The sequence below is a fragment of the Bufo bufo genome, chromosome 1, assembly GCF_905171765.1.
Source record: "Bufo bufo chromosome 1, aBufBuf1.1, whole genome shotgun sequence".
NCBI lineage: Eukaryota > Metazoa > Chordata > Amphibia > Anura > Bufonidae > Bufo > Bufo bufo.
Genome location: NC_053389.1, coordinates 815,404,862 through 815,432,801, shown reverse-complemented (window position 1 = coordinate 815,432,801; position 27,940 = coordinate 815,404,862). Strand labels below are relative to the sequence as shown.

The 27,940-nt window shown below is 49.2% G+C and overlaps 2 protein-coding genes across 2 annotated transcripts; both read left to right on the top strand.

The window, feature by feature from the left end:
• The first annotated feature begins 777 nt into the window (after positions 1-777).
• LOC120986613 (dnaJ homolog subfamily C member 18-like) lies at positions 778-13,870 on the top strand. The gene is made up of 2 exons (XM_040415271.1): positions 778-2,117; positions 12,449-13,870. Exons 1-2 carry the CDS (start codon positions 1,614-1,616, stop codon positions 13,439-13,441), a joined length of 1,497 nt encoding a protein of 498 aa, XP_040271205.1. The 5' UTR covers positions 778-1,613; the 3' UTR covers positions 13,442-13,870.
• A 5,325-nt stretch (positions 13,871-19,195) lies between these two features.
• PSMB6 (proteasome 20S subunit beta 6) lies at positions 19,196-27,628 on the top strand. The gene is made up of 6 exons (XM_040415270.1): positions 19,196-19,353; positions 23,647-23,714; positions 23,874-24,005; positions 24,385-24,514; positions 24,607-24,751; positions 27,424-27,628. Exons 1-6 carry the CDS (start codon positions 19,258-19,260, stop codon positions 27,549-27,551), a joined length of 699 nt encoding a protein of 232 aa, XP_040271204.1. The 5' UTR covers positions 19,196-19,257; the 3' UTR covers positions 27,552-27,628.
• The last annotated feature ends 312 nt before the right edge of the window (positions 27,629-27,940 follow it).

The following is a 27,940-nucleotide window of genomic DNA, read 5'->3' as shown; positions in this document are numbered from 1 at the left end:
ATGGCAGTATGTCTGGTACTATTATATGGCAGTATGTCTGGAACTATTATAAGGGCAGCATGGCTGGTACTATTATATGGCAGTATGTCTGGTACTATTATATGGCAGTATGTCTGGCACTATTATATGGCAGTAGGGCTGGTACTATTATATGGGCAGTATGGCTGGTACTATTCGATGGCAGTATGTCTGGTACTATTATATGGCAGTATGTCTGGTACTATTATATGGGCAGTATGTCTGGTACTATTATATGGGCAGTATGTCTGGTACTATTATATGGCAGTATGTCTGGTACTATTATATGGCAGTATGTCTGGTACTATTATATGGCAGTATGTCTGGTACTATTATATGGCAGTATGTCTGGTACTATTATATGGCAGTATGTCTGGTACTATTATATGGGCAGTATGTCTGGTACTATTATATGGGCAGTATGTCTGGTACTATTATATGGCAGTATGTCTGGTACTATTATATGGCAGTATGTCTGGTACTATTATATGGGCAGTATGGCTGGTACTATTATATGGGCAGTATGGCTGGTACTATTATATAGGCAGTATGTCTGGTACTATTACTATTATTTGAGTATATTTGCAGATTTGTTTTAATAAAATACAAAGCTTTAATCAAAATCCTAAAAATACTTATTAACCCTACATCTTCTTGATTCTGCAGAAGATGAAATGTGACCTCAACGCTATCCTAAGGCAGCTGTGAGAACTACATTTCCCATCATCCCCCGGGCTGCAGGAAGGAAGCAGAGAGGGTTGCTGAGGATCAGCTGCTGCTGTCTGTAGCCTCTCTCCAAGGCTTTTTATAGGACTAGTGGGGGATGGGGCGTGAAAGGAGGCCAGCGACATACGATGCCTCGCTCCAGGGCTCTGGCTAATTAATCCATGCAGGAGAGGGGATCCTGGGATTACTGTCATTTCTGCAGGTGACGGGGAGCGATATAGATGCTGTGTAATAACCATCCCGTCCTCCGGATGCTGCCGTAATCTCCGGCTCGCTGGACGCTCAGGATCCTGACATCTGCAATATTGTATTTTCGCACGATCTGGCCTGGAATCACCAGCAGAGAAAACACGTAAGAATCCGCACAGGGCGCTACAATCCCAAGAGTCGCATCCGTATTCACGAGCAGCTGCCGACACCCTGCATCCTGATACGTTTCAATGACAGCCGTAACACCTCCGTCTACATCCAAGACCATGGTCTGTTCCCTCCATCCTGACGCCCCGTGTCATCGTATCACTGGGGAAAACAAAAAATAAAAAAATACGTCATTTTTCTTTTTTACGTTTCCGGAAATTCGCATTCCTTTTTCTACATATTGTGGAGAAAAAGTAGGGTTTTGTTTTTGGAAAAATTAATCATTCGCAAAAACTCTTGGAAATGTGAGAAAATTCACTTTGAAATTTTTGTTTTTAATTTAATTTAGTTTTAATTTTTATTTTATTTCAAATTTTTTAGATGATTTTTTTAAACCTTGCTAATGATATACGGAAAGACTCTTGATAGAGAAAATTTAAAATAAATTAGATTTTTTTTTTGGATGACATAAGAATTTTCTTGGCGGTAGTCAGAGGCAACGGCGTTTTGAGATGGAGCGACAGAGAGCTGAGATGCTGATAAAGATCGCACGGGTTCGCCTCCAGTGCGAGAGAACGGGGGACGCTCTAAATTACCTATATCAAGCCCAAAGCCTGTACCCTACGCGCACGGCGGCCGGCCTCATACAGGCCATACGAGGAGGTTATTTCGAAGCCGATGGAGGTCATGGTGGACCAACACATGGTCACTATGAGCAACGTGACTTCTGGGCCCATCAGAACCACTGTGCGGGTTGTGGGAACTGTGGTAGGCCGGCATGGCAAGTGGAAGAGGAGGAGGAGGATGATGAAGATGAAGAGGAGGATGATGAGGAGGATGAAGAGGAAGAAGAGGAAAGGGTAATACAAGGCTTTGACGACCAGGAGGATTTTTACCGAGTTCTTGGAGTCAGGAGGGACGCCAATACTGAAGTGATCCGAAAGTCGTATCGGAAACTGGCGCTGAGATATCACCCAGACAAGAACAGCTCCGCAGGAGCTACAGAGGCCTTCAAGGTGAACAGGGATGGTGAGCCAATGTAAAAGGTTGGGGGGTGGTTTATGACATATGTGTGTGTGTTACTTCTGATTCTAGGAAAGCTGGGTGACAACCAATATAGCTGCCATATGTGCTCCACCCATAGTTTGCAGCGGGGCCACAACTAAGTTTGCAACCATTACTACCAAAAAAGACTTTATATTATCTAATACACCTGAGACATAGGGTAGATAACGGGTTAATGCAAACATAATCATCATCTAGAGAAGTGTTCCTCAACTCCAGTCCTCAGGGCCCACTTACCGGTCACGATCTGAGAATATCCCACAGAATGAATACCTGTGGTAAGTCCTGACGCACTGACACTAATTATATCACCTGCTCAATACTAAGGAAATCCTGAAAACCTGACCTGTAGGTGGGCCCCGAGGACTGGAGTTGAGGAACCCTGATCCAGAGTACATATTGGGTGAATGACAGCTTCCCTGGTGGTCTACGTACTGAAGGAGTCAATGCTAACATCCCTGGTGTTCATGATTTTGGCACTGAAGGTGTCAATATTAAACCCACTGGTGGTATAGGGCATTGTGGGGCTTAATATAGGCATCTCTTGTGGTCTAGGACAGTGAAGGTGTCATTGCCAGATGCCTGCTTCCCTGGTGGGCTAGGTAATGACATAGTCAAAGCCTCATCACTGGTGGTCTATTGTACTGAAATGGCCAATGTCAAAATCCTTGGAGGCATAAGGCATCGATGGAGTTAATGTAAGCATCCCTGGTGGCCCAGGCCAGATAAGAAGTCGATGTGAGCTTTCCTTGTGATCTAAGTATTGACATAGTCAATGAGAAAATCCCTGGTGGTCTAGGGCAGTTACGGGGTTAATCCTGAGGATAGGTCATCAATATTATGGGCTGGATAACCCCTTTAAGGAGTTAATGTAGGGTAGTAAAGGTGTTAATATTCGCATCCCTGGAGTTCTAGGATAGTAAAGGATTAGTGTCAGCTTCACTGGTGGTCTACATGTTAAAGGAGTTAACAACAACTGGCCATTTACTGGATGATTCCCTAGAGACAACCAATAATGTCCTAAAGTGGACCTCACCGTGCTTTTCAGGAAGAGTGAATAGTAAATCTGCTTTGTAGGGAAAATGTCTCATCCAGAATTGTACAACAAATGTACAGAATTGCATTTCTGGAGCCTGGAAAAGCTGGGTGAGAACCCACTGCAATGGGGCTCATGATGGTTGTCTCCTGGCTCTCCCAGAAATAGATATAACCAAGAAATCAATGGACAGAACTTGACAGAAGGGAATTATTCAAGGCCTGGGCCCTGGGTCTCCTCGGGTCGGTCTCCTTGCTGGTGTCCATCTATTCATACAGTAAAGGGTTGATGGACGGAACCAAGGCTGATACCATACCTCAAAGGAAAAGTCCATGAGACCAAGAAGAGGTTGGGCATCCAAAGACCCTCCATAACAGTGTGTCACCCACAGATCCCCCATAACCGTGTCATCCACAGATCCCCAATAACGGTGTGTCATCCGCAGATCCCCCATAACAATGTCATCCGCAGATCCCCCATAACAATGTCATCCACAGATCCCCCATAACAATGTCATCCACAGATCCCCATAACGGTGTGTCATCCACAGATCCCCCATAACAATGTCATCCACAGATCCCCATAACAATGTAGTCCACAGATCCCCAATAACAATGTCATCCACAGATCCCCCATAACAGTGTGTCACCCACAGATCCCCCATAATGGTGTGTCACCCACAGATCCCCCATAACAGTGTCATCCACAGATCCCCCATAACAGTGTCATCCACAGATCCCCCATAACAGTGTCATCCACAGATCCCCCATAACAATGTCATCCACAGATCTCCCATAACGGTGTGTCATCCACAGATCCCCCATAACAATGTCATCCACAGATCCCCCATAAAGTGTCATCCACAGATCCCCATTAATAATGTGTCATCCACAGATCCCCCCTTACAGTGTCATCCACAGATCCCCCCTTACAGTGTCATCCACAGATCCCCCCTTACAGTGTCATCCACAGATCCCCCCTTACAGTGTCATCCACAGATCCCCAATAACAGTGTCACCCACAGATTCCCCATAACAGTGTCATCCACAGATCCTCCATAACAGTGTCATCCACAGATCCGATATAACAATGTCATCCACAGATCCCACATAACGGTGTGTCATCCACAGATCCTCCATAACAGTGTCATCCACAGATCCTCCATAACGTTGTCATCCGCAAATCCCCCATAACAATGTCATCCACAGATCCCCCATAACAGTGCCATCCACAGATCCCCCATAACAGTGTGTCATCCACAGATCCCCCATAACAGTGTGTCATCCACAGATCCCCCATTACAGTGTGTCATCCACAGATCTTCCATAACGTTGTGTCATCCGCAGATCCCCCATAACAATGTCATCCGCAAATCCCCCATAACAGTGTCATCCACAGATCCCACATAACAGTGTCATCCACAGATCCCCCATAAGTGTCATCCACAGATCCCCCATAACAATGTCATCCACAGATCCCCCAAAACAGTGCCATCCACAGATCCCACATAACAGTGTCATCCACAGATCCCACATAACAGTGTCATCCACAGATCCCACATAACAGTGTCATCCACAGATCCCCCATAACAGTGTCATCCACAGATCCCCCATAACAATGTCATCCACAGATCTCCCATAACAGTGTCATCCACAGATCCCCCATAACAATGTCATCCACAGATCTCCCATAACGGTGTGTCATCCACAGATCCCCCATAACAATGTCATCCACAGATCCCCCATAACAATGTCATCCACAGATCTCCCATAACGGTGTGTCATCCACAGATCCCCCATAACAATGTCATCCACAGATCCCCCATAACAATGTGTCATCCACAGATCCCCCATAACAATGTGTCATCCACAGATCCCCCATAACAGTGTCATCCACAGATCCCCCATAACGGTGTGTCATCCACAGATCCCCCATAACAATGTCATCCACAGATCCCCCATAACGGTGTGTCATCCACAGAACCCCCATAACAATGTCATCCACAGATCCCCCATAAAGTGTCATCCACAGATCCCCCATAACAATGTGTCATCCACAGATCCCCCATAACAGTGTCATCCACAGACCCCCCATAACAGTGTCATCCACAGATCCCCCATAACAGTGTCATCCACAGATCCCCCATCACAGTGTCATCCCCAGATCCCACATAACAGTGTCATCCACAGATCCCCCATAAGTGTCATCCACAGATCCCCCATAACAATGTCATCCACAGATCCCCAAAAACAGTGCCATCCACAGATCCCACATAACAGTGTCATCCACAGATCCCACATAACAGTGTCATCCACAGATCCCACATAACAGTGTCATCCACAGATCCCACATAACAGTGTCATCCACAGATCCCCCATAACAATGTCATCCACAGATCTCCCATAACCGTGTCATCCACAGATCCCCCATAACAATGTCATCCACAGATCTCCCATAACGGTGTGTCATTCACAGATCCCCCATAACAATGTCATCCACAGATCCCCCATAACAATGTGTCATCCACAGATCCCCCATAACAATGTGTCATCCACAGATCCCCCATAACAGTGTCATCCACAGATCCCCCATAACGGTGTGTCATCCACAGATCCCCCATAACAATGTCATCAACAGATCCCCCATAACAATGTCATCAACATATACCCCATAACGGTGTGTCATCCACAGAACCCCCATAACAATGTCATCCACAGATCCCCCATAAAGTGTCATCCACAGATCCCCCATAACAATGTGTCATCCACAGACCCCCCATAACAGTGTCATCCACAGATTCCCCATAACAGTGTCATCCACAGATCCCCCATAACAGTGTCATCCACAGATCCCCCATAACAGTGTCATCCCCAGATCCTCCATAACAGAGTCATACACAGATCCCCTATAACAGTGTCATCCACAGATCCTCCATAACGTTGTGTCATCCGCAGATCCCCCATAACAATGTCATCCACAGATCCCCCATAACAGTGCCATCCACAGATCCCCCATAAGTGTCATCCACAGATCCCCCATAACAATGTGTCATCCACAGATCCCCCATAACAATGTGTCATCCACAGATCCCCCATAACAGTGTCATCCACAGATCCCCCATAACGGTGTGTCATCCACAGATCCCCCATAACAATGTCATCAACAGATCCCCCATAACAATGTCATCAACATATCCCCCATAACGGTGTGTCATCCACAGAACCCCCATAACAATGTCATCCACAGATCTCCCATAAAGTGTCATCCACAGATCCCCCATAACAATGTGTCATCCACAGACCCCCCATAACAGTGTCATCCACAGATCCCCCATAACAGTGTCATCCACAGATCCCCCATAACAGTGTCATCCACAGATCCCCCATAACAGTGTCATCCCCAGATCCTCCATAACAGAGTCATCCACAGATCCCCTATAACAATGTCATCCACAGATCCCCTATAACAGTGTCATCCACAGATCCCCCATAACGTTGTGTCATCCGCAGATCCCCCATAACAATGTCATCCACAGATCCCCCATAACAGTGCCATCCACAGATCCCCCATAAGTGTCATCCACAGATCCCCCATAACAGTGTGTCATCCACAGATCCCCCATAAGTGTCATCCACAGATCCCACATAACAGTGTCATCCACAGATCCCCCATAACAGTGTCATACACAGATCCCCCATAACAATGTCATCCACAGATCTCCCATAACAGTGTCATCCACAGATCCCCATAACAATGTCATCCACAAATCCCGATTACGGTGTGTCATCCACAGATCCCCCATAACAATGTCATCCACAGATCCCCCATAATGGTGTCATCCACAGAACCCCCATAACAATGTCATCCACAGATCCCCCATAACAATGTGTCATCCACAGATCCCCCATAAGAGTGTAATCCAAAGATCCCCCATAACAGTGTCATCCACAGATTCCCCATAACAGTGTCATCCCCAGATCCCACATAACGGTGTGTCATCCACAGATACCCCCCTAACAGTGTGTAATCCACAGATACCCCCTAACAGTGTGTCATCCACAGATCCCCCATAACAATGTCATCCACAGATCCCCCATAAAGTGTCATACACAGATCCCCTATAACAATATGTCATTCACAGATCCCCCTTAAGAGTGTCATCCACAGATCCCCAATAACAGTGTCATCCACAGATCCCCAATAAGTGTCATCCACAGATCCCCAATAAGTGTCATCCACAGATCCTCCATAACAGTGTCATCCACAGATCCGATATAACAATGTCATCCACAGATCCCACATAACAATGTGTGTCATCCACAGATCCTCCATAACAGTGTCATCCACAAATGCCGATTACGGTGTGTCATCCACAGATCCCCCATAACAATGTCATCCACAGATCCCCCATAAAGTGTAATCCACAGATCCCCCATAACAATGTGTCATCCACAGATCCCCCATAAGAGTGTCATCCACAGATTCCCCATAACAGTGTCATCCACAGATTCCCCATAACAGTGTCATCCACAGATCCCCATAACAATGTCATCCACAAATGCCGATTACGGTGTGTCATCCACAGATCCCCCATAACAATGTCATCCACAGATCCCCCATAAAGTGTAATCCACAGATCCCCCATAACAATGTGTCATCCACAGATCCCCCATAAGAGTGTCATCCACAGATTCCCCATAACAGTGTCATCCACAGATTCCCCATAACAGTGTCATCCACAGATTCCCCATAACAGTGTCAACCACAGATCCTCCATAACAGTGTCATCCCCAGATCCCACATAACGGTGTGTCATCCACAGATCCCCCCTAACAGTGTGTCATCCACAGATACCCCCTAACAGTGTGTCATCCACAGATCCCCTATAACAATGTCATCCACAGATCCCCCATAAAGTGTCATACACAGATCCCCCTTAAGAGTGTCATCCACAGATCCCCAATAACAGTGTCATCCACAGATCCCCAATAACAGTGTCATCCACAGATTCCCCATAACAGTGTCATCCACAGATCCTCCGTAACAGTGTCATCCACAGATCCGATATAACAATGTCATCCACAGATCCCACATAACGGTGTGTCATCCACAGATCCTCCATAACAGTGTCACCCACAGATCCTCCATAACGTTGTGTCATCCGCAAATCCCCCATAACAATGTCATCCACAGATCCCCCAAAACAGTGCCATCCACAGATCCCCCATAAATGTCATCCACAGATCCCCCATAACAGTGTGTCATCCACAGATCCCCCATAACAGTGTGTCATCCACAGATCCCCCATAACAGTGTCATCCACAGATCCCCCATAACAGTGTCATCCACAGACCCCCCATAACAGTGTCATCCACAGACCCCCCATAACAGTGTCATCCACAGATCCCCCATAACAGTGTGTCATCCACAGATCCCCCATAACAATGTCATCCACAGATCTCCCATAACAATGTCATCCACAGATCCCCATAACAATGTCATCCACAGATCTCGATTACGGTGTGTCATCCACAGATCCCCCATAACAATGTCATCCACAGATCCCCTATAATGGTGTGTCATCCACAGAACCCCCATAACAATGTCATCCACAGATCCCCCATAAAGTGTCATCCACAGATCCCACATAACAATGTGTCATCCACAGATCCCCCATAAGAGTGTAATCCAAAGATCCCCCATAACAGTGTCATCCACAGATTCCCCATAACAGTGTCAACCACAGATCCTCCATAACAGTGTCATCCCCAGATCCCACATAACGGTGTGTCATCCACAGATCCTCCATAACAGTGTCATCCACAGATCCCCCCTAACAATGTCATCCACAGATCCCCCATAAAGTGTCATACACAGATCCCCCATAACAATATGTCATCCACAGATCCCCAATAACAGTGTCACCCACAGATTCTCCATAACAGTGTCATCCACAGATCCTCCATAACAGTGTCATCCACAGATCCGATATAACAATGTCATCTACAGATCCCACATAACGATGTGTCATCCACAGATCCTCCATAACAGTGTCATCCTCAGGTCCTCCATAACGTTGTGTCATCCGCAAATCCCCCATAACAATGTCATCCACAGATCCCCCATAACAGTGCCATCCACAGATCCCCCATAAGTGTCATCCACAGATCCCCCATAACAGTGTGTCATCCACAGATCCCCCATAACAGTGTGTCATCCACAGATCTTCCATAACGTTGTGTAATCCGCAGATCCCCCATAACAATGTCATCCGCAAATCCCCCATAAAAGTGCCATCCGCAAATCCCCCATAAAAGTGCCATCCACAGATCCCCCATAACAGTGCCATCCACAGATCCCCCATAACAGTGCCCTCCACAGATCCCCCATAACAGTGCCATCCACAGATCCCCCATAACAGTGCCTTCCACAGATCCCCCATAACAGTGTCATCCACAGATCCCCCATAACAGTGTCATCCACAGATCCCCCATAACAATGTCATCCAAAGATCCCCCATAACAGTGTCATCCACAGATTCCCCATAACAATGTCATCCACAGATCCCCCATAACAATGTCATCCACAGATCCCCTATAACGGTGTGTCATCCACAGATCCCCTATAACAATGTCATCCACAGATCCCCCATAAAGTGTCATCCACAGATCCCCTATAACAATGTGTCATCCACAGATCCCCAATAACAGTGTCATCCACAGATCCCCATAACAGTGTCATCCATAGATCCTCCATTACAGTGTCATCCACAGATTCCCCATAACATTGTCATCCACAGATCCCCCATTACAGTGTCATCCACAGATCCCCCATAACAATGTCATCCACAGATCCCCCATAACGGTGTGTCATCCACAGATCCCCCATAACAATGTCATCTACAGATCCCCCATAACAGTGTCATCCACAGATCCCCCATAACGGTGTGTCATCCACAGATCCCCCATAACAATGTGTCATCCACAGATCCCCCATAACAATGTGTCATCCACAGATCCCCCATAACAATGTGTCATCCACAGATCCCCCATAACAATGTGTCATCCACAGATCCCCCATAACAATGTGTCATCCACAGATCCCCCATAACAATGTGTCATCCACAGATCCCCCATAACAGTGTCATCCACAGATCCCCCATAACAGTGTCATCCACAGATCCCCCATAACAGTGTCATCCACAGATCCCCCATAACAGTGTCATCCACAGATTCCCCATAACAATGTCATCCACAGATCCCCCATAACAATGTCATCCACAGATCCTCCATAACAGTGTCATCCACAGATCCCCCATAACGGTGTGTCATCCACAGATCCTCCATAATGTTGTGTCATCCGCAGATCCCCCATAACAATGTCATCCACAGATCCCCCATAACAATGTTATCCACAGATCCCCCATAACAGTGCCATCCACAGATCCCCCATAACAGTGCCATCCACAGATCCCCCATAACAGTGTCATCCACAGATCCCCCATAACAGTTTCATCCACAGATCCCCCATAACAGTGTCATCCACAGATCCACCATAACAGTGTCATCCACAGATCCCCCATAACAGTGTCATCCACAGATCCCCCATAACAATGTCATCCAAAGATCCCCCATAACAGTGTCATCCACAGATCCCCCATAACAATGTCATCCACAGATCCCCCATAACGGTGTGTCATCCACAGATCCCCCATAAAGTGTCATCCACAGATCCCCCATAACAATGTCATCCACAGATCCCCATAACAATGTCATCCACAGATCCCCCATAACAGTGCCATCCACAGATACCCCATAAGTGTCATCCACAGATCCCCCATAAGTGTCATCCACAGATCCCCCATAACAGTCATCCACAGATCCCCCATAACAGTCATCCACAGATCCCCATAACAGTGTCATCCACAGATCCCCATAACAGTGTCATCCACAGATCCCCATAACAGTGTCATCCACAGATCCCCTATAACAATGTCATCCAAAGATCCCCCATAACAGTGTCATCCACAGATCCACCATAACAGTGTTATCGACAGATCCCCCATAACGGTGTGTCATCCGCAGATCCCCCATAACAATGTCATCCACAGATCCCCCATAACAATGTTATCCACAGATCCCCCATAACGGTGTGTCATCCACAGATCCTCCATAACGTTGTGTCAGCCGCAGATCCCCCATAACAATGTGTCATCCAAAGATCCCCCATAACAGTGTCATCCACAGATCCCCCATAACAGTGTCATCCACAGATCCACCATAACAGTGTCATCCACAGATCCCCCATAACAGTGTCATCCACAGATCCCCCATAACAATGTCATCCAAAGATCCCCCATAACAGTGTCATCCACAGATCCCCCATAACAATGTCATCCACAGATCCCCCATAACGGTGTGTCATCCACAGATCCCCCATAAAGTGTCATCCACAGATCCCCCATAACAATGTCATCCACAGATCCCCATAACAATGTCATCCACAGATCCCCCATAACAGTGCCATCCACAGATACCCCATAAGTGTCATCCACAGATCCCCCATAAGTGTCATCCACAGATCCCCCATAACAGTCATCCACAGATCCCCCATAACAGTCATCCACAGATCCCCATAACAGTGTCATCCACAGATCCCCATAACAGTGTCATCCACAGATCCCCATAACAGTGTCATCCACAGATCCCCATAACAGTGTCATCCACAGATCCCCTATAACAATGTCATCCAAAGATCCCCCATAACAGTGTCATCCACAGATCCACCATAACAGTGTTATCGACAGATCCCCCATAACGGTGTGTCATCCGCAGATCCTCCATAACAGTGTCATCCACAGATCCCCTATAACAATGTCATCCACAGATCCCCCATAACGGTGTGTCATCCACAGATCCTCCATAACGTTGTGTCAGCCGCAGATCCCCCATAACAATGTGTCATCCAAAGATCCCCCATAACAGTGTCATCCACAGATCCTCCATAACATTGTGTCATCCAGAGATCCCCCATAACAATGTTTCATCCATAAGTTTGTCATCCAGAGATATCCCACAAGTGTATCATCCACCTCCCCCCCCATAACAGCATGACATCCATAGATTCCAATAACATCCACAGATCATCCACAGATCCCCCATAACAGTCTGAGACACTTTCCTCCATTGTTTCTATATTTGTGGCTTATCTCTTTACTCATTGGATTTTATGCTATTTTTTCTATAGGTTATTGGGAAAGCATTTGCAGTTCTCAGTGATCCGACAAAGAGAAAAGCTTATGACGACTCCCAAGGCCAAGCTCAAGCTCCTTCTGACCAGGACCTGACAACAGATGAGATCTTCGATCTATTTTTCAGGGGTCACTTTCCTGCCCGCGCTGCTTATGCCTTCAGCGGTCGTCCAAGAGAGACACCAAGATCAACCAGAAGAGATGAACCAGATGGGACATGGCAGAGGTGGTCATCACAGGATGATATGCAAGACAGGCCAAGGTGGCAGCAGAGGGAAAGTATGCGACAAAACAATGGCCAAGACCGGAGACCGAGAGAGGAGACCTCCCAGGAAAGGAGACAATGGCAACAGCAGAAACAAGAGGGTGGTCAATCAAAGGGGCAGAAAGAAGTCAAACGAGAGCCAGGAAGACCCAAGACCCAGCAGGAACGGAAACAAGACGTTGGACAGACAAATTCAAAGTGGTGGGAGAAGAGGGGTCAAGAACCCAAGAAGTCAAGATGGCGTGAAGAAATGGAAAAACATAATATAAAACGTCCAAGAAGACAGGAAGAGGAAGAAGAAGCTGGTACTCCTAAATCAGCTTATTCTGCCTTCATCCAGGTCCTACCAGTCCTGATCCTGGTGGTGGTATCAGTGGTGGCACAAATGACAGCCAGCACTCCATCTTACAGTCTCCATCCCAAATCTTCTTATGGTCTAACAATTCCCAGGGAAACCAGCAGTCGAGGGGTTCCGTATTTTGTTGGCCAGAATTTTCAGAACCGTTATCGAGGCCAGGCACTGGTAGAGCTCGAGAGGGCAGTGGAGAAGGAATATGCCGAACAAGTCCAAGCTGGTTGTTGGAAAGAGAAACAGCAGAGGTCTGACTTGGCCAACTTAGCCCGGCTTTATGGAGACCAGAGATTAAGGGAAAAGGCCGACAGCTTCAAGATGGAGAACTGTAGGAAGCTGTCAGACCTTATAGGCATACGGAGGGGAGGCTGATGTGTGGTCCTCAAAAGACTTTTCTTTGGGAGGGGGAAGGAGGAGCCATTAAGATCATGTTTGTGCTAGTTAATAATACAGCTGATAGAAAACTTGCACACATTGGAGCCTAGAACCTTAGGCTCAAGCTGCATGGTCACTTCCGTCATAAAAAGATTAATGTGGTGGTGACACGAGGTCATGAGTACAATATTGAACAAAATTGTCGGACAGACCTCAAAACCATCAAAAATTTGCCCAGGCCAAATCACAAGTAACTTCCATTGTATGACCTCAGCCTTGCAATATTCCACAGACCACTGTGTAGTCTGGGCCTTCTATTCATTATAGACTGAATTCTCTTGGACACTTCTTGAGCCATTTTTAGAGAATTAGGCCTCATGCACACGACCGGTGTGTTTTGCGGTCCGCAAATTACAGATCCTCAAAACACGGCACGGACAGCTATTAATTTAACTGACTATTCTTGTCCGCAAAACCGGCCCACGGAACAGAGCAACGGATCTTTTGCGGCCCCATTGAAGTGAATGGGTCCGCATCCAAGCCGCAAAAACTTCGGCTCGTATACGGACCAAAACAACGTTCGTGTGCATGAGGCCTTATCAAAATGTTCCTCATACTGTGAAAATAGATAAAGTACGTGCCAAAACAACACCGAACCCGAACCCAACACCGAGCCACAGAATGTCCTATAAATCAGAAGAACGTCATCAATACTACGCATCCTATAGTTCTTGTCTTCATTTCATCCATTAGGTGCTCACTACTGAGTTGGGCAGATGTTCTGGCTTGAGGTTGAAGAAGCTGTAATCCTACTGGTTGTTACAAGCGACTCCTTCAAGGACATCTCCAGGAAGGACCATAAAATCCCCTCGTCTTCAGTGAGATGCTCAGATCACTAGACACATGTATTCTACTTTGCCTGTAAGTTAATAAAATGAACTCTTTTACCTCAGGCATGATTACCTCAGGAGATGATTGGGTGAGGAGACTTTGGTAGATTAATTGACACATAACTAACTGGGGGAGTGGTCTGAGATACCCCAGTAATGGAAGGTATGGCTGGTCAGCCTCAGCTGCTGTCATAGGAGAGTGAAATCCCTGGATGAGGAGGGTGTTGGCATGACATTTTAATGAAGGTTAACCACTGGTTACAGTCCCTCCTCCTGCTCCCTATTCACCTCGTAGAGGCAGGTGACTCCCAAGGACTTCTGATGCCCATCGAAATCAATAGATACTCAATGATTTTTAGGGCAGACATATACAGTAATACTTCCACAGTCCATAAAGACTAGTCGAAAAGTGGATAGTTGGGCCTCTCGGCAACATCCACCTAACAGTCACGATTTCTCATACCTCCAGCCCTAAGCTATTGTGCCAGGCTTGCCATGAGGTAAAACTTGTAGACATCTCATGACACTTTCAGTGAAGACTGTAAAGTAAGACTTTGTGGGCCTGCATGTCTGGACAAAAGCTTAATTTCCACTTTGAGTTCCTATTTAGCTGCAGTAGGGTTATTACATGGTTGACACTTGGTCCATATGAGCTAGATGCTACTGGGTAACAAGACACCTCAGATCTCCAGAATGTCAAGCACCATCTAAGAAACTGTTTGGGAGAGGAGGGGTATGAAGGTGAGGTGGACTCCAAGGACAGAGGTGAATTATAAGCCATTATGGATGCATCCCCAGTGGCCACCATCCCATAAATACTTACAGCTACGGGCAGCACATTGGCTGCAGCGCTGGGTTCCAATCCAACCAGGGACATCTGAATGGCGTTTGTATGTCTTCCCCATGTTTGCGTGGGTTTCCTCCCACATTCCAAAAATATACAAATAGGCAAACTGGCTTCCTACAAAATTGACCCTAATGTGCATTGTGTTGGTGCTGATATGGCAGCCACTTACTTCCAAGGGAGTCGCCCAGGGGCAGACTGGTCATAGACCGTACAGTGTGTCTTTGTACTTTTTGAGTCTTTGTAGTATTTTATTCTGTGGGATGGTATTCTGTGCTACACTATGTTATTGCTCACCCTGCCAACTTGTACTGGCCCCATCTACTTGTGTTGCTCTACCTTCTGTTAACTTGGACCCACCTACAACATTGGAGCTAGGGCTGCAACGAGTACTCTATTAAATCGAGTAATTCGACACCAAAAAATCCTTGATGCAAATTTTTTGCATCAGGGATTCTTTTGTGTCACGTGACCACGGAGCTGGAGTGAATCGCTTGCTATTACTCCCGCTCCGTGGTCTCCCGCTGGCCCGCAATGCACTCGGAATACTCACCTTTCCAGCAGGGGGCCTCCGGACACTTCACAGCACGTCCATGGTCCCGCGCTGCACTGACCTCCTGACGTACGCACGCCATGACCTGACACGCTGTGTGACGTCAGGCCAAGAGCAGCACGGAACGATGGAGTGTCGGTGGCACTCCTGCTGGAAACGTAAGTTGCTGACACCGAGGGGGTGGGGGCACGACTATGGCCGGGCGCCTGGAGTGCACAGCATCATAGCAACCAATGACACTGTGCACTGCGGGTGTCAGGAGGAGGGGCAGGAGGGCACAAGGGGAGCAGAGACTATGACACAAGGGGGAGAGATGATGGCACAAGGAGAAAAGAGATGATGGCACATGGGGGAGTGGAGCTGATGGCACAAGGCGGGAGAGCTGATGGCACTGGGGTGGGGAAAGCTGAAGGCTCTGGGGTGGGGAAAGCTGAAGGCTCTGGGGTGGGGTAGAGCTAATGGCACTGGGGTGGGGAGAGCTGAAGGCACTGGGGGAGTGGAGCTGAAGGCACTGGGGGAGTGGAGCTGATGGCACTAGGGTGGGGGAGAGCTGAAGGCACTGGGGGAGTGGAGCTGATGGCACTAGGGTGGGGGAGAGCTGAAGGCACTGGGGGAGTGGAGCTGAAGGCACTGGGGGAACGGAGCTGATGGCACGGAGGGGAAGCTGATGGCACTGGGGGAGTGGAGCTGAAGGCACTGGGATGGGGGAGAGCTGAAGGTACTGGGGGGAACGGAGCTGATGGCACTGGGGGAGTCGAGCTGATGGCACTGGGATGGGGGAGAGCTGAAGGTACTGGGGGGAACGGAGCTGATGGCACTGGGGAAGTGGAGCTGATGGCACTGGGGAAGTGGAGCTGATGGCACTGGGGTGGGGGAGAGCTGATGGCACTGGGGGAGTGGAGCTGAAGGCACTGGGGGAACGGAGCTGATGGCACGGAGGGGAAGCTGATGGCACTGGGGGAGTGGAGCTTAAGGCACTGGGATGGGGGAGAGCTGAAGGTACTGGGGGGAACGGAGCTGATGGCACTGGGGGAACGGAGCTGATGGCACTGGGGGAGTGGAGCTGATGGCACTGGGGGAGTGGAGCTGAAGGCACTGGGATGGGGGAGAGCTGAAGGTACTGGGGGGAACGGAGCTGATGGCACTGGGGAAGTGGAGCTGATGGCACTGGGGAAGTGGAGCTGATGGCACTGGGATGGGGGAGAGCTGAAGGCACTGGGGGAGTGGAGCTGATGGCACTGGGATGGGGGAGAGCTGAAGGCACTGGGGGAGTGGAGCTGATGGCACTGGGGGAATTGATGCACTTAGACTGATCACACAGGAGGGAACGAAGGGTGTTGGGGACTGATGGCAGGGGGTGTGATGAGTTTTTATAAAGGGAAAACAGTCGATTAATAAATTTTTTCTTATTAGAATACTCGATTAATCGTAAAAATAATCAGTAGAATACTTGATTTCTCAAATAATCGTTTACTGCAGCCCTAATTTCCAGAGCCACTTTAAGATCCCCGTCCACCTATGGAGATTCCCCAACCACCCAACTGTCCCTGCACTTAGAGTCCCTGTGAGAAAGTTAATAAAGTTGAAAAAAAACACAGGTCCATCAAGTCCAACCTATAATCCTATGATGTTGATCCAGAGGAAGGGAAAAGATGAGAGGCACCGGAGCACTGAGGGCTCGTCACTCTTCACTGGCGTAAATGGAAGTTCATCCTTGGGAAGGTTTCTGCAACTCTAACTGGAAGGTGACCCCACCATGAATGGAAACTTCTTCACTGGAAGCTATGGAGATGCCAGTCCTGATGGTTGTCACCCAGTGGGGATGGAGTTCTCGTCGGCCCCAGCCAGCTCCTAAACGTTAGCTCGCCTGGGGAGACCCTATGGCTAGGATTAGCAGGGTTCCCTCTCCAAATAACGGGTCAGGAAGGAAATAGATCCAGACAGGATAGACCCGTCATTTGGAGGGGTTTTCTAGGCTCTTACATTGATGGTCTGTGCTTAGGATAGGGGGTCTCATCCCTGGGGTCACCATAGGGACAGTGACGTCCATACATGTGGCTGCGTCTGGTATTGCAACTAGGCCCGATCAGGTGATTGAGACTGAGCAGGACGGAGACGTATGGAGTGTCGCTTCTTGGGAGTCCCGGGATGAGACCCCCTCAGTCTCATGGAACATACCAGAAAACCCATTTAAAGAGATTATGCAGGCAGGGTCCTTCCAAAAACAGCACCACACTTGTGTACAGGTTGTGTCTGGTACTGCAGCGAAGATCCGTTCACATCAATAGCTATGTGTGATGCTAACTGTGGAAGAAAGCAGCCATGTTCTTCTAACCCTGTACCCCCATGCCTATTGCTAGTAACTGGTTCCCAGCAGGCTGTAAAGTGAGAGGGTCTGGAGTGCAGGCTGTGCTACTGACATCTAGTGGTCAATATGAACACCACACGGTATTAGTATAATACATCGTATTGTAGCTTTGTGCCGAATTATTATACGTTGGGTTAATTCAGACAGTTATAATGTGGGGGCGGTCTGACTACTGGATTAAAGGGCATCTGTCAGCAGTTTTGTACCTATGACACTGGCTGACCTGTTACATGTGCGCTAGGCAGCTGAAGACATCTGTGTTGGTCCTATGTTCCTATGTGCCCGCATTGGTGAGAAAAATGATGTTTTATTATATGTAAATTAGCCTCTAGGAGCAACGGGGGCGTTACCATTACACCTAGAGGCTCTGCTCTCTCTGCAACTGCCGCGTCCTCTGCACTGTGATTGGCTTCAGCTGCCGAGCGCACATGTAACAGGTCAGCCAGTGTCTTAGGGACAGATCTGCTGACTGATGTCCTTTAATAAATTTACAGCATCGTATATGTCATGAGACCCGCGGTCGGGCTGAGAATCTCATCCGTAAAACGAATTCTAAAATACGCCCCAAGTCTGAACGAGGCCTTAAATTTAGGACTAAAGAGCTTCAGTTCTGCTGTAAGTGTGCCACAAATGAATTATTGTCAATGTATCATAATTCTATCTTTTATCTTACTATTATTTTAGATTATTACTGTTCTAACCTTGACGCCATCTTTGTACTCCCTTTCTCTTCCTCTCATATTATAAACTCACGCTTCCTGTTACCGTTTGTACGCTCATGACTAAGACGCTGCCTACGCCGCGGCCATCTTTGTACACCCATGACTAGGACGCTGCCTACGTCCCGTGACTAGGACGCTGCCCACGTCCCGTGACTAGAACGCTGCCTACGTTGCGGCCATCTTTGTACACCCATGACTAGGACGCTGCCTACGTCCCGTGACTAGGACGCTGGTTACGTCGCGGCCATCTTTGTACGCCCATGACTAGGACGCTGCCTACGTCGCGGCCATCTCTCTACACTCGTTTTTCCTGACGTTCTCGCTCGCCGTCGGTTAGGTGGCCATCTTTGTACACCCTGTCCTCCTACGTCACACCGGTGCGCCGGAAGTGTCGCAGTGTTCCTCTCGAGCTCCGCTCCCTGCAGAACTGATAGTCATGGCGGCAGTGCAGATGCTGAGTGCTGGGGCCGGGCCGCTGACCGGCGGGAATCCTGTGGAGATGGACTGGATGAGCCGGGAAGTGACCACCGGGGTGAGTCCGGGCTGGGGGACGTGCTGTCCGGGTGTGAGGAGGAGCGGGAGGCCGGTGATGCAGCGCAGGCGAGTTGTGGCTCTGCTGGGACTTGTAGTTCTTCCTCCTGTCTCTGCGCTAGTGGCAGTAACATGACAGAGTCCTGGCTGACAACCCTGATGAGATGCTGTCAGGACCTCAGCACCGCCCCCTGCTGGTCTGCATGCTGGGAGTTGTAGTCCCCCCCCAGTTCTGGTTGTTACAACACCGACATTGTGATTCGATTGCGACTCTCGATACCAAGTGAATAAAACACTGAAGATACCGAGAGGTTTCCCACGGAGGCCGTGTCCTCGGGGGGTCCTCAGAGGCCGGTCGGTGGGGGTCCGGTTATCACCGCCGTTGTACTCCGTGTTCACTTCTATGGGGCTGAGCTGCTCCCGGACCACGTGGCGGATGAACGCGGCGCCTGAGAGAAGGTCGCGGCAATACCGGGGGCAGCGGCATCATCTCGGACCCCCACCGGTCAGATACGAGGACCTCCCGGGGATTGCTCATCAGTATAGAAAAGGCTCCGAAAAAACCGGAACCTGTCACCGGGATTGTGTGTATAGAGCTGAGGACACGGGCCGCTGGCACATCCGCGATACCCAGTCCCCATAGCTCTGTGTGCTTTGATACATATGCAAATTACCCTGAGATGAGCCCACAGCACCGCCCTGCATCCTCCTTCCTCCCCCCCCCCGACGTCAGACAGCCAGAGCGCCGTAATCTCGTGATGTGCGAGCTAGCGCATGCGCAGTGTCCTCATAGTGCTGGCATCAGCCTCAGGGAAGGAACTGCGCATGCGCTAGCTCTATACACAAAATCCAGGTGACAGGTTCCCTTTAAGGGTTTTCTGAGCCTTTTTTATACTGGGAGGTCCTCGGTATCTGACTGGTGGGGGTCCGGCACCAGGGACCCCCTGTCTGAGAAGACATTGCCGCTGCTCCCGGTATTGCCGCGACCTTCTCTCGCCTTCATCTACCGGATGCAGATTTTCTTTTTTTGGTCGCCAAATCGAAACCGAATCAAAATTTTGGTATCGTGACAACGCTACGCCGGTCAGATCGCTGTAGGGTTGTTTTGATACCAAAATTTTGATTTGCTTTCGTCACCATAAAAAAGTATTGCGATACTCAATACCATGAAAAAAAAAAAAAAAAACACCAAAAAAAGCCGCGTGCATTTCGCATTTTATGATTTGTTCGGCCCATAATAGAACCGTCCGATCCTATTTTTTGGGGTGACTAAAAAATGGCGAATGCTCACCGCATAGGAGATATTTTTAAATAATTTAATAGTTTGGACTTTTCGGACGCAGCGCTATGTAATATGTTTATTTATTGTTTATATATTTTATATGTAAAATTGGGAAAGGGGGGATTTAAACTTAATATTTTAGGATACTTTCACACTAGCGGTTTTCTTTTCCGGCATAGAGTTCCGTCCTAGGGGCTCAATACCGGAAAAGAACTGATCAGTTTTATCCCCATGCATTCTGAATGGAGAGCAATCTGTTCAGGATGCATCAGGATGTCTTCAGTCGTTTTGACTGATCAGGACGGAGATAATACCGCAGCATGCTACGGTTTTATCTCCAGCAAAAAAAAACGGAAGATTTGCCTGAATGCCGGATCCAGCATTTTTCCCCATAGGAATGTATTAGTGCCAGATCCGGCATTCAAAATACCGGAATGCACCCGCACTAAATCTGGACCCATTCACTTCTATGGGGCTGTGCACATGAGCGGTGATTTTCACGCATCACTTGTGCGTGGCGTGAAAATCGCAGCATGTTCTATGTTGTGCGTTTTTCACGCAACACAGGCCCCATAGAAGTGAATGGGGCTGCGTGCAAATCGCAAGCAAGTGCGGATGCGGTGCGATTTTTCACGCATGGTTGCTAGGTGACAGTCTATTCACTGTGTTATTGTCCCTTATAACAACATGGTTATAAGGGAAAATAATAGCATTCTGAATACAGAAGGCTTGGCAGAAGGTCAATATAATAAACATTGGTGGCGCAGTGTGCCCCCCTAACACCCCAGTATGATAAACATTGGTGGCGCAGTGCGCCCCCCCCAACACCCCAGTATAATAAACATTGGTGGCGCAGTGCGCCCCCCCCAACACCCCAGTATAATAAACATTGGTGGCGCAGTGTGCCCCCCCCCAACACCCCAGTATAATAAACATTGGTGGCGCAGTGTGCCCCCCCAACACCCCAGTATAATAAACATTGGTGGCGCAGTGTGCCCCCCCCAACACCCCAGTATAATAAACATTGGTGGCGCAGTGTGCCCCCCCCCCCAACACCCCAGTATAATAAACATTGGTGGCGCAGTGTGCCCCCCCCCCAACACCCCAGTATAATTAACATTGGTGGCGCAGTGTGCCCCCCCCAACACCCCAGTATAATAAACATTGGTGGCGCAGTGCGCCCCCCCCAACACCCCAGTATAATAAACATTGGTGGCGCAGTGCGCCTCCTCCAATTGATCGTCTCCTGTTCTTTCTTCAGGACCTGTGGTGACATCACATGATCCATCACATGATCCATCACATGATCCATCACATGATCCATCACATGATCCATCACATGATCCATCACATGATCCATCACATGATCCATCACATGATCCATCACATGATCCATCACATGATCCATCACATGATCCATCACATGATCCATCACATGATCCATCACATGATCCATCACATGATCCATCACATGATCCATCACATGATCCATCACATGATCCATCACATGATCCATCACATGATCCATCACATGATCCATCACATGATCCATGGACCATGTGATGAGCTCAGTGATGTCACCACAGGTCCTGAAGAAAGAACAGGAGACCGGCAGCTACGCGATCAACTGGAGGAGGTGAGTTAATTTTTTTATCATTTTTAACCCTCATTGGCAGGGCGCACGGTGCCACCAATGTTTCTTATACAAATACAGGAGGCGGGTGCCGGAATCAAATAGCCGGCACCCGACCTCTATGACAGGGAGCTGCGATCAGCGGCAGTTAACCCCTCAGGTACTGCACCTGAAGGGTTAACTCAACTGCAGCTGATCGCAGCTCCCTGTCACAGAGGTCGGGTGCCGGCTATTTGATTCCGGCACCCGCCTCCTGTATTTGTATAAGAAACATTGGTGGCGCAGTGGCCACAGCCCCTCCCCTCCTCCTCCCGTCTCTCTTCTTATTGGCCGCGGCGGCAGCACAGGGGGGGGAGACTCCTCCTCCACTGCGCTGCTGAGAACTATCAGCTCCTGTGCCCCGCCGCTGTTTTCAACTGCAGAGCAGCAGTGGCGGGTCTAGTCGCAAATGGCGACAAGACTAAAAAGTCTTGTCGCCATTTGTAAATTCTAAGTCGCATTGGCGACCATTTTTGTCGCCATCTGGAGCCCTGCCCCATAGGCCGGGCCCCTCACAATGAATATACTTACCTGGCCCCTTGTGCCGGGCCCCGCACCGCCGTCGCTGCTCCTCCCTGTACACGCGGGTGACTTCCGTGTGCCTCACATTAACCCCACGTTGTCTGTTATATGGGGAGGTACATGATGGGCTCACTGTTAAGGCGCATTCAGACGGCACAAAACACAGATGCCGGCCATGTGCAGTTTGCAATTTGCGGACCGCAAACGGCCGCCACTACAATAGAAAATGCCTGTTCTTGCCCACGATTGCGGACAAGAGTAGGACACGTTCTAGATTATCCGCGGAACCACATACGCAGACAGGCGGCCTGCGCTGTGTGTGCACCGTCTTCTAGGATTGCACCCAACCCGGTGTCGATAATTCACCACCCGGAGCAACCCTAGACTGTAAGAAGTATAATGGGGGATGTCTGTGCAGCTCTGGATGTGACTGGAGTATAAGAAATATAATAGGGAATGTCAGTGCAGCTCCTGATGTGACTGGAGTATAAGAAATATAATGGGGGATGTCTGTGCAGCTCTGGATGTGACTGGAGTATAAGAAGTATAATGGGAGATGTCAGTGCAGCTCTGGATGTGACTGGAGTATAAGAAATATAATGGGAGATGTCAGTGCAGCTCTGGATGTGACTGGAGTATAAGAAATATAATAGGGAATGTCATTGAAGCTCTGGATGTGACTGGAGTATAAGAAGTATAATGGGGGATGTCAGTGCAGCTCTTGATGTGACTGGAGTACATGTCTATCAGTAGGGGGGAGGGGGGCGGTCATGTGACCTTGCTGGCAGGCCTGATCCTGACGCTCCCTCTCTCTGCAGACGACGATCATGGCGGTGGAGTTTGATGGCGGTGTGGTTCTCGGCGCTGATTCCAGGACAACTACCGGGTAGGTACCATTACTGGGCCGTGCCATCGCAGATCAGAGAGAGGGGGAGGGGGGGCATGAACCCCCCTCTCCTCTGTCTGCCCCCATGGAGGGATCACTGGAGCGTGTAGTTACCCATCACTCCCCATATATTATATACATACTGTTTCCGCTCCGCAGGGCGTACATCGCCAACAGAGTCACGGACAAGCTCACCCCCGTACATGACCGCATCTTCTGCTGCCGCTCCGGCAGCGCCGCGGACACTCAGGCCATCGCCGACGCCGTCACTTACCAGCTGGGATTCCACAGGTAAGAACATGTTACCCCGCAGTGTGGGAAAGGGGTGTGCAAGTGAACTGTCCCTTTAAGAGATTCTCTTCCTCCACTTGTTTGGATGGGATAACCTGCCCCGCGTCATGGCCACTCCGAGACTTACAGACCTCGTCTCAATGGTGACGTTTCACCTCCTCTTCGCTTTTTGGGGCCGTTCAGTGGATGTACCTGAGACTATGAATCTAAGGGGCCCCGTGATCATTGAGGAAGCTCTACGTCCGCCGGGGGGCTCCAGTCCATGCTCCACTGTCTAGTGAACACAGCGTGTGATATGAAGGGATCAATAGTGAATCTGTAATGTGTGGCTAATCCTGGTGGGGGTTCCCCTTTAAATCCTGTCTTGTGTCCCTGATAGCATTGAGCTGGGCACCCTGCCCCTCGTCCACACGGCGGCCAATCTCTTCAAGGAAATGTGCTACAAGTACCGCGAGGAACTGATGGCCGGGATCATCGTAGCCGGATGGGACCACAGGAAGGGTGGGCAGGTAAGGAGCAAGACCCCCCCCTCCTCCATGTGACCCCGTGCTCCCCCATATGTAACGACCCCGACTTCTTCACATCTCTGTCTGTATTGCAGGTGTACACCGTGCCCATGGGAGGGATGATGGTGCACCAGCCGTTCTCCATAGGCGGCTCCGGCAGCTCCTACATCTACGGCTTTGTGGATTCTACATATAAAGCAGGAATGACGAAGGAGGAGTGCATGAAGTTCACAGCAAACGGTGAGGTCACGTGACCAAAGGATGCCCCTCCTCCTGCAGGGTGATACATATAGAAGGAGCTATGAGTCTGCCCCTCCTCCTGCAGGGTGATACATATAGAAGGAGCTATGAGTCTGCCCCTCCTCCTGCAGGGTGATACATATAGAAGGAGCTATGAGTCTGCTCCTCCTCCTGCAGGGTGATATATATAGAAGGAGCTATGAGTCTGCTCCTCCTCCTGCAGGGTGATACATATAGAAGGAGCTATGAGTCTGCTCCTCCTCCTGCAGGGTGATACATATAGAAGGAGCTATGAGTCTGCCCCTCCTCCTGCAGGGTGATACATATAGAAGGAGCTATGAGTCTGCTCCTCCTCCTGCAGGGTGATACATATAGAAGGAGCTATGAGTCTGCTCCTCCTCCTGCAGGGTGATATATATAGAAGGAGCTATGAGTCTGCCCCTCCTCCTGCAGGGTGATACATATAGAAGGAGCTATGAGTCTGCTCCTCCTCCTGCAGGGTGATACATATAGAAGGAGCTATGAGTCTGCTCCTCCTCCTGCAGGGTGATACATATAGAAGGAGCTATGAGTCTGCCCCTCCTCCTGCAGGGTGATACATATAGAAGGAGCTATGAGTCTGCTCCTCCTCCTGCAGGGCGATACATATAGAAGGAGCTATGAGTCTGCTCCTCCTCCTGCAGGGTGATACACATAGAAGGAGCTATGAGTCTGCCCCTCCTCCTGCAGGGTGATACATATAGAAGGAGCTATGAGTCTTCTCCTCCCCCTGCAGGGTGATACATATAGAAGGGAGCTATGAGTCTGCCCCTCCTCCTGCAGGGTGATACATATAGAAGGAGCTATGAGTCTGCCCCTCCTCCTGCAGGGTGATACATATAGAAGGAGCTATGAGTCTGCTCCTCCTCCTGCAGGGTGATACATATAGAAGGAGCTATGAGTCTGCCCCTCCTCCTGCAGGGTGATACATATAGAAGGAGCTATGAGTCTGCTCCTCCTCCTGCAGGGTGATACATATAGAAGGAGCTATGAGCCTGCTCCTCCTCCTGCAGGGTGATACATATAGAAGGAGCTATGAGTCTGCTCCTCCTCCTGCAGGGTGATACATATAGAAGGAGCTATGAGTCTGCCCCTCCTCCTGCAGGGTGATACATATAGAAGGAGCTATGAGTCTGCTCCTCCTCCTGCAGGGTGATACATATAGAAGGAGCTATGAGTCTGCCCCTCCTCCTGCAGGGTGATACATATAGAAGGAGCTATGAGTCTGCTCCTCCTCCTGCAGGGTGATACATATAGAAGGAGCTATGAGTCTGCTCCTCCTCCTGCAGGGTGATACATATAGAAGGAGCTATGAGTCTGCCCCTCCTCCTGCAGGGTGATACATATAGAAGGAGCTATGAGTCTGCTCCTCCTCCTGCAGGGTGATACATATAGAAGGAGCTATGAGTCTGCTCCTCCTCCTGCAGGGTGATACATATAGAAGGAGCTATGAGTCTGCTCCTCCTCCTGCAGGGTGATACATATAGAAGGAGCTATGAGTCTGCTCCTCCTCCTGCAGGGTGATACATATAGAAGGAGCTATGAGTCTGCTCCTCCTCCTGCAGGGTGATACATATAGAAGGAGCTATGAGTCTGCCCCTCCTCCTGCAGGGTGATACATATAGAAGGAGCTATGAGTCTGCTCCTCCTCCTGCAGGGTGATACATATAGAAGGAGCTATGAGTCTGCTCCTCCTCCTGCAGGGTGATACATATAGAAGGAGCTATGAGTCTGCTCCTCCTCCTGCAGGGCGATACATATAGAAGGAGCTATGAGTCTGCTCCTCCTCCTGCAGGGTGATACATATAGAAGGAGCTATGAGTCTGCTCCTCCTCCTGCAGGGTGATACATATAGAAGGAGCTATGAGTCTGCCCCTCCTCCTGCAGGGTGATACATATAGAAGGAGCTATGAGTCTGCTCCTCCTCCTGCAGGGTGATACATATAGAAGGAGCTATGAGTCTGCTCCTCCTCCTGCAGGGTGATACATATAGAAGGAGCTATGAGTCTGCCCCTCCTCCTGCAGGGTGATACATATAGAAGGAGCTATGAGTCTGCTCCTCCTCCTGCAGGGTGATACATATAGAAGGAGCTATGAGTCTGCTCCTCCTCCTGCAGGGTGATACATATAGAAGGAGCTATGAGTCTGCCCCTCCTCCTGCAGGGTGATACATATAGAAGGAGCTATGCGTCTGCCCCTCCTCCTGCAGGGTGATACATATAGAAGGAGCTATGAGTCTGCCCCTCCTCCTGCAGGGTGATACATATAGAAGGAGCTATGAGTCTGCCCCTCCTCCTGCAGGGTGATACATATAGAAGGAGCTATGAGTCTGCTCCTCCTCCTGCAGGGTGATACATATAGAAGGAGCTATGAGTCTGCCCCTCCTCCTGCAGGGTGATACATATAGAAGGAGCTATGAGTCTGCTCCTCCTCCTGCAGGGTGATACATATAGAAGGAGCTATGAGTCTGCTCCTCCTCCTGCAGGGTGATATATATAGAAGGAGCTATGAGTCTGCCCCTCCTCCTGCAGGGTGATACATATAGAAGGAGCTATGAGTCTGCCCCTCCTCCTGCAGGGTGAGAAGCTCCGCCCCTTTATACCGTGGTTGAACATCTGCCTTTCTTGTTTCAGCTTTGGCGCTGGCGATGGAGCGGGATGGATCCAGCGGGGGCGTCATCCGTCTTGCCGCCATTACAGAGGGCGGTGTGGAGCGTCAGGTGATCCTCGGGAATGAGTTGCCCCGGTTCCCTGTATCGTGATGTCGCCCCGTTCTCCCCTGTGCTCGCCCTTATTCTTTTGTTACTAATGAGATGAATAAATCGTGATGTGACGGATCGCTCTGCGCCATTTCTATCTGCGTTTAGGGTAAATACTTTCTCGTCTTATTCTCTAGTCACAGCCAAAGCTGCATCCACAGTTTTCCCATCGGCCCTGTGTGCAGAGGGCAGAGTGTAAGCTCTGCGCACCGCTCTCCTGTCCTTGTAACATTTACCGCGAGGCCGACGTCCCCGCCCTGCTGACACAGCTGAGGGTTTGTTACAGTGTAGACACTCCTCTGTAAGCTAAGCACAGCAGAAATGACCCGCACTGCTACATTGTAACCACACTGCAGCTGTGTGAGCAGGACTAGATGCTCATTCACTGACAG

Coding starts and splice junctions, on each gene's coding strand:
- LOC120986613 (XM_040415271.1), top strand. CDS start 1,614: ATGGAGCGACAGAGAGCTGAGATGCTGATAAAGATCGCACGGGTTCGC. Junction 2,118..12,448: donor GAGCTACAGAGGCCTTCAAG/GTGAACAGGGAT, acceptor TTTTTTCTATAG/GTTATTGGGAAAGCATTTGC.
- PSMB6 (XM_040415270.1), top strand. CDS start 19,258: ATGGCGGCAGTGCAGATGCTGAGTGCTGGGGCCGGGCCGCTGACCGGC. Junction 23,715..23,873: donor GATTCCAGGACAACTACCGG/GTAGGTACCATT, acceptor TCCGCTCCGCAG/GGCGTACATCGCCAACAGAG. Junction 24,752..27,423: donor CATGAAGTTCACAGCAAACG/GTGAGGTCACGT, acceptor TTCTTGTTTCAG/CTTTGGCGCTGGCGATGGAG.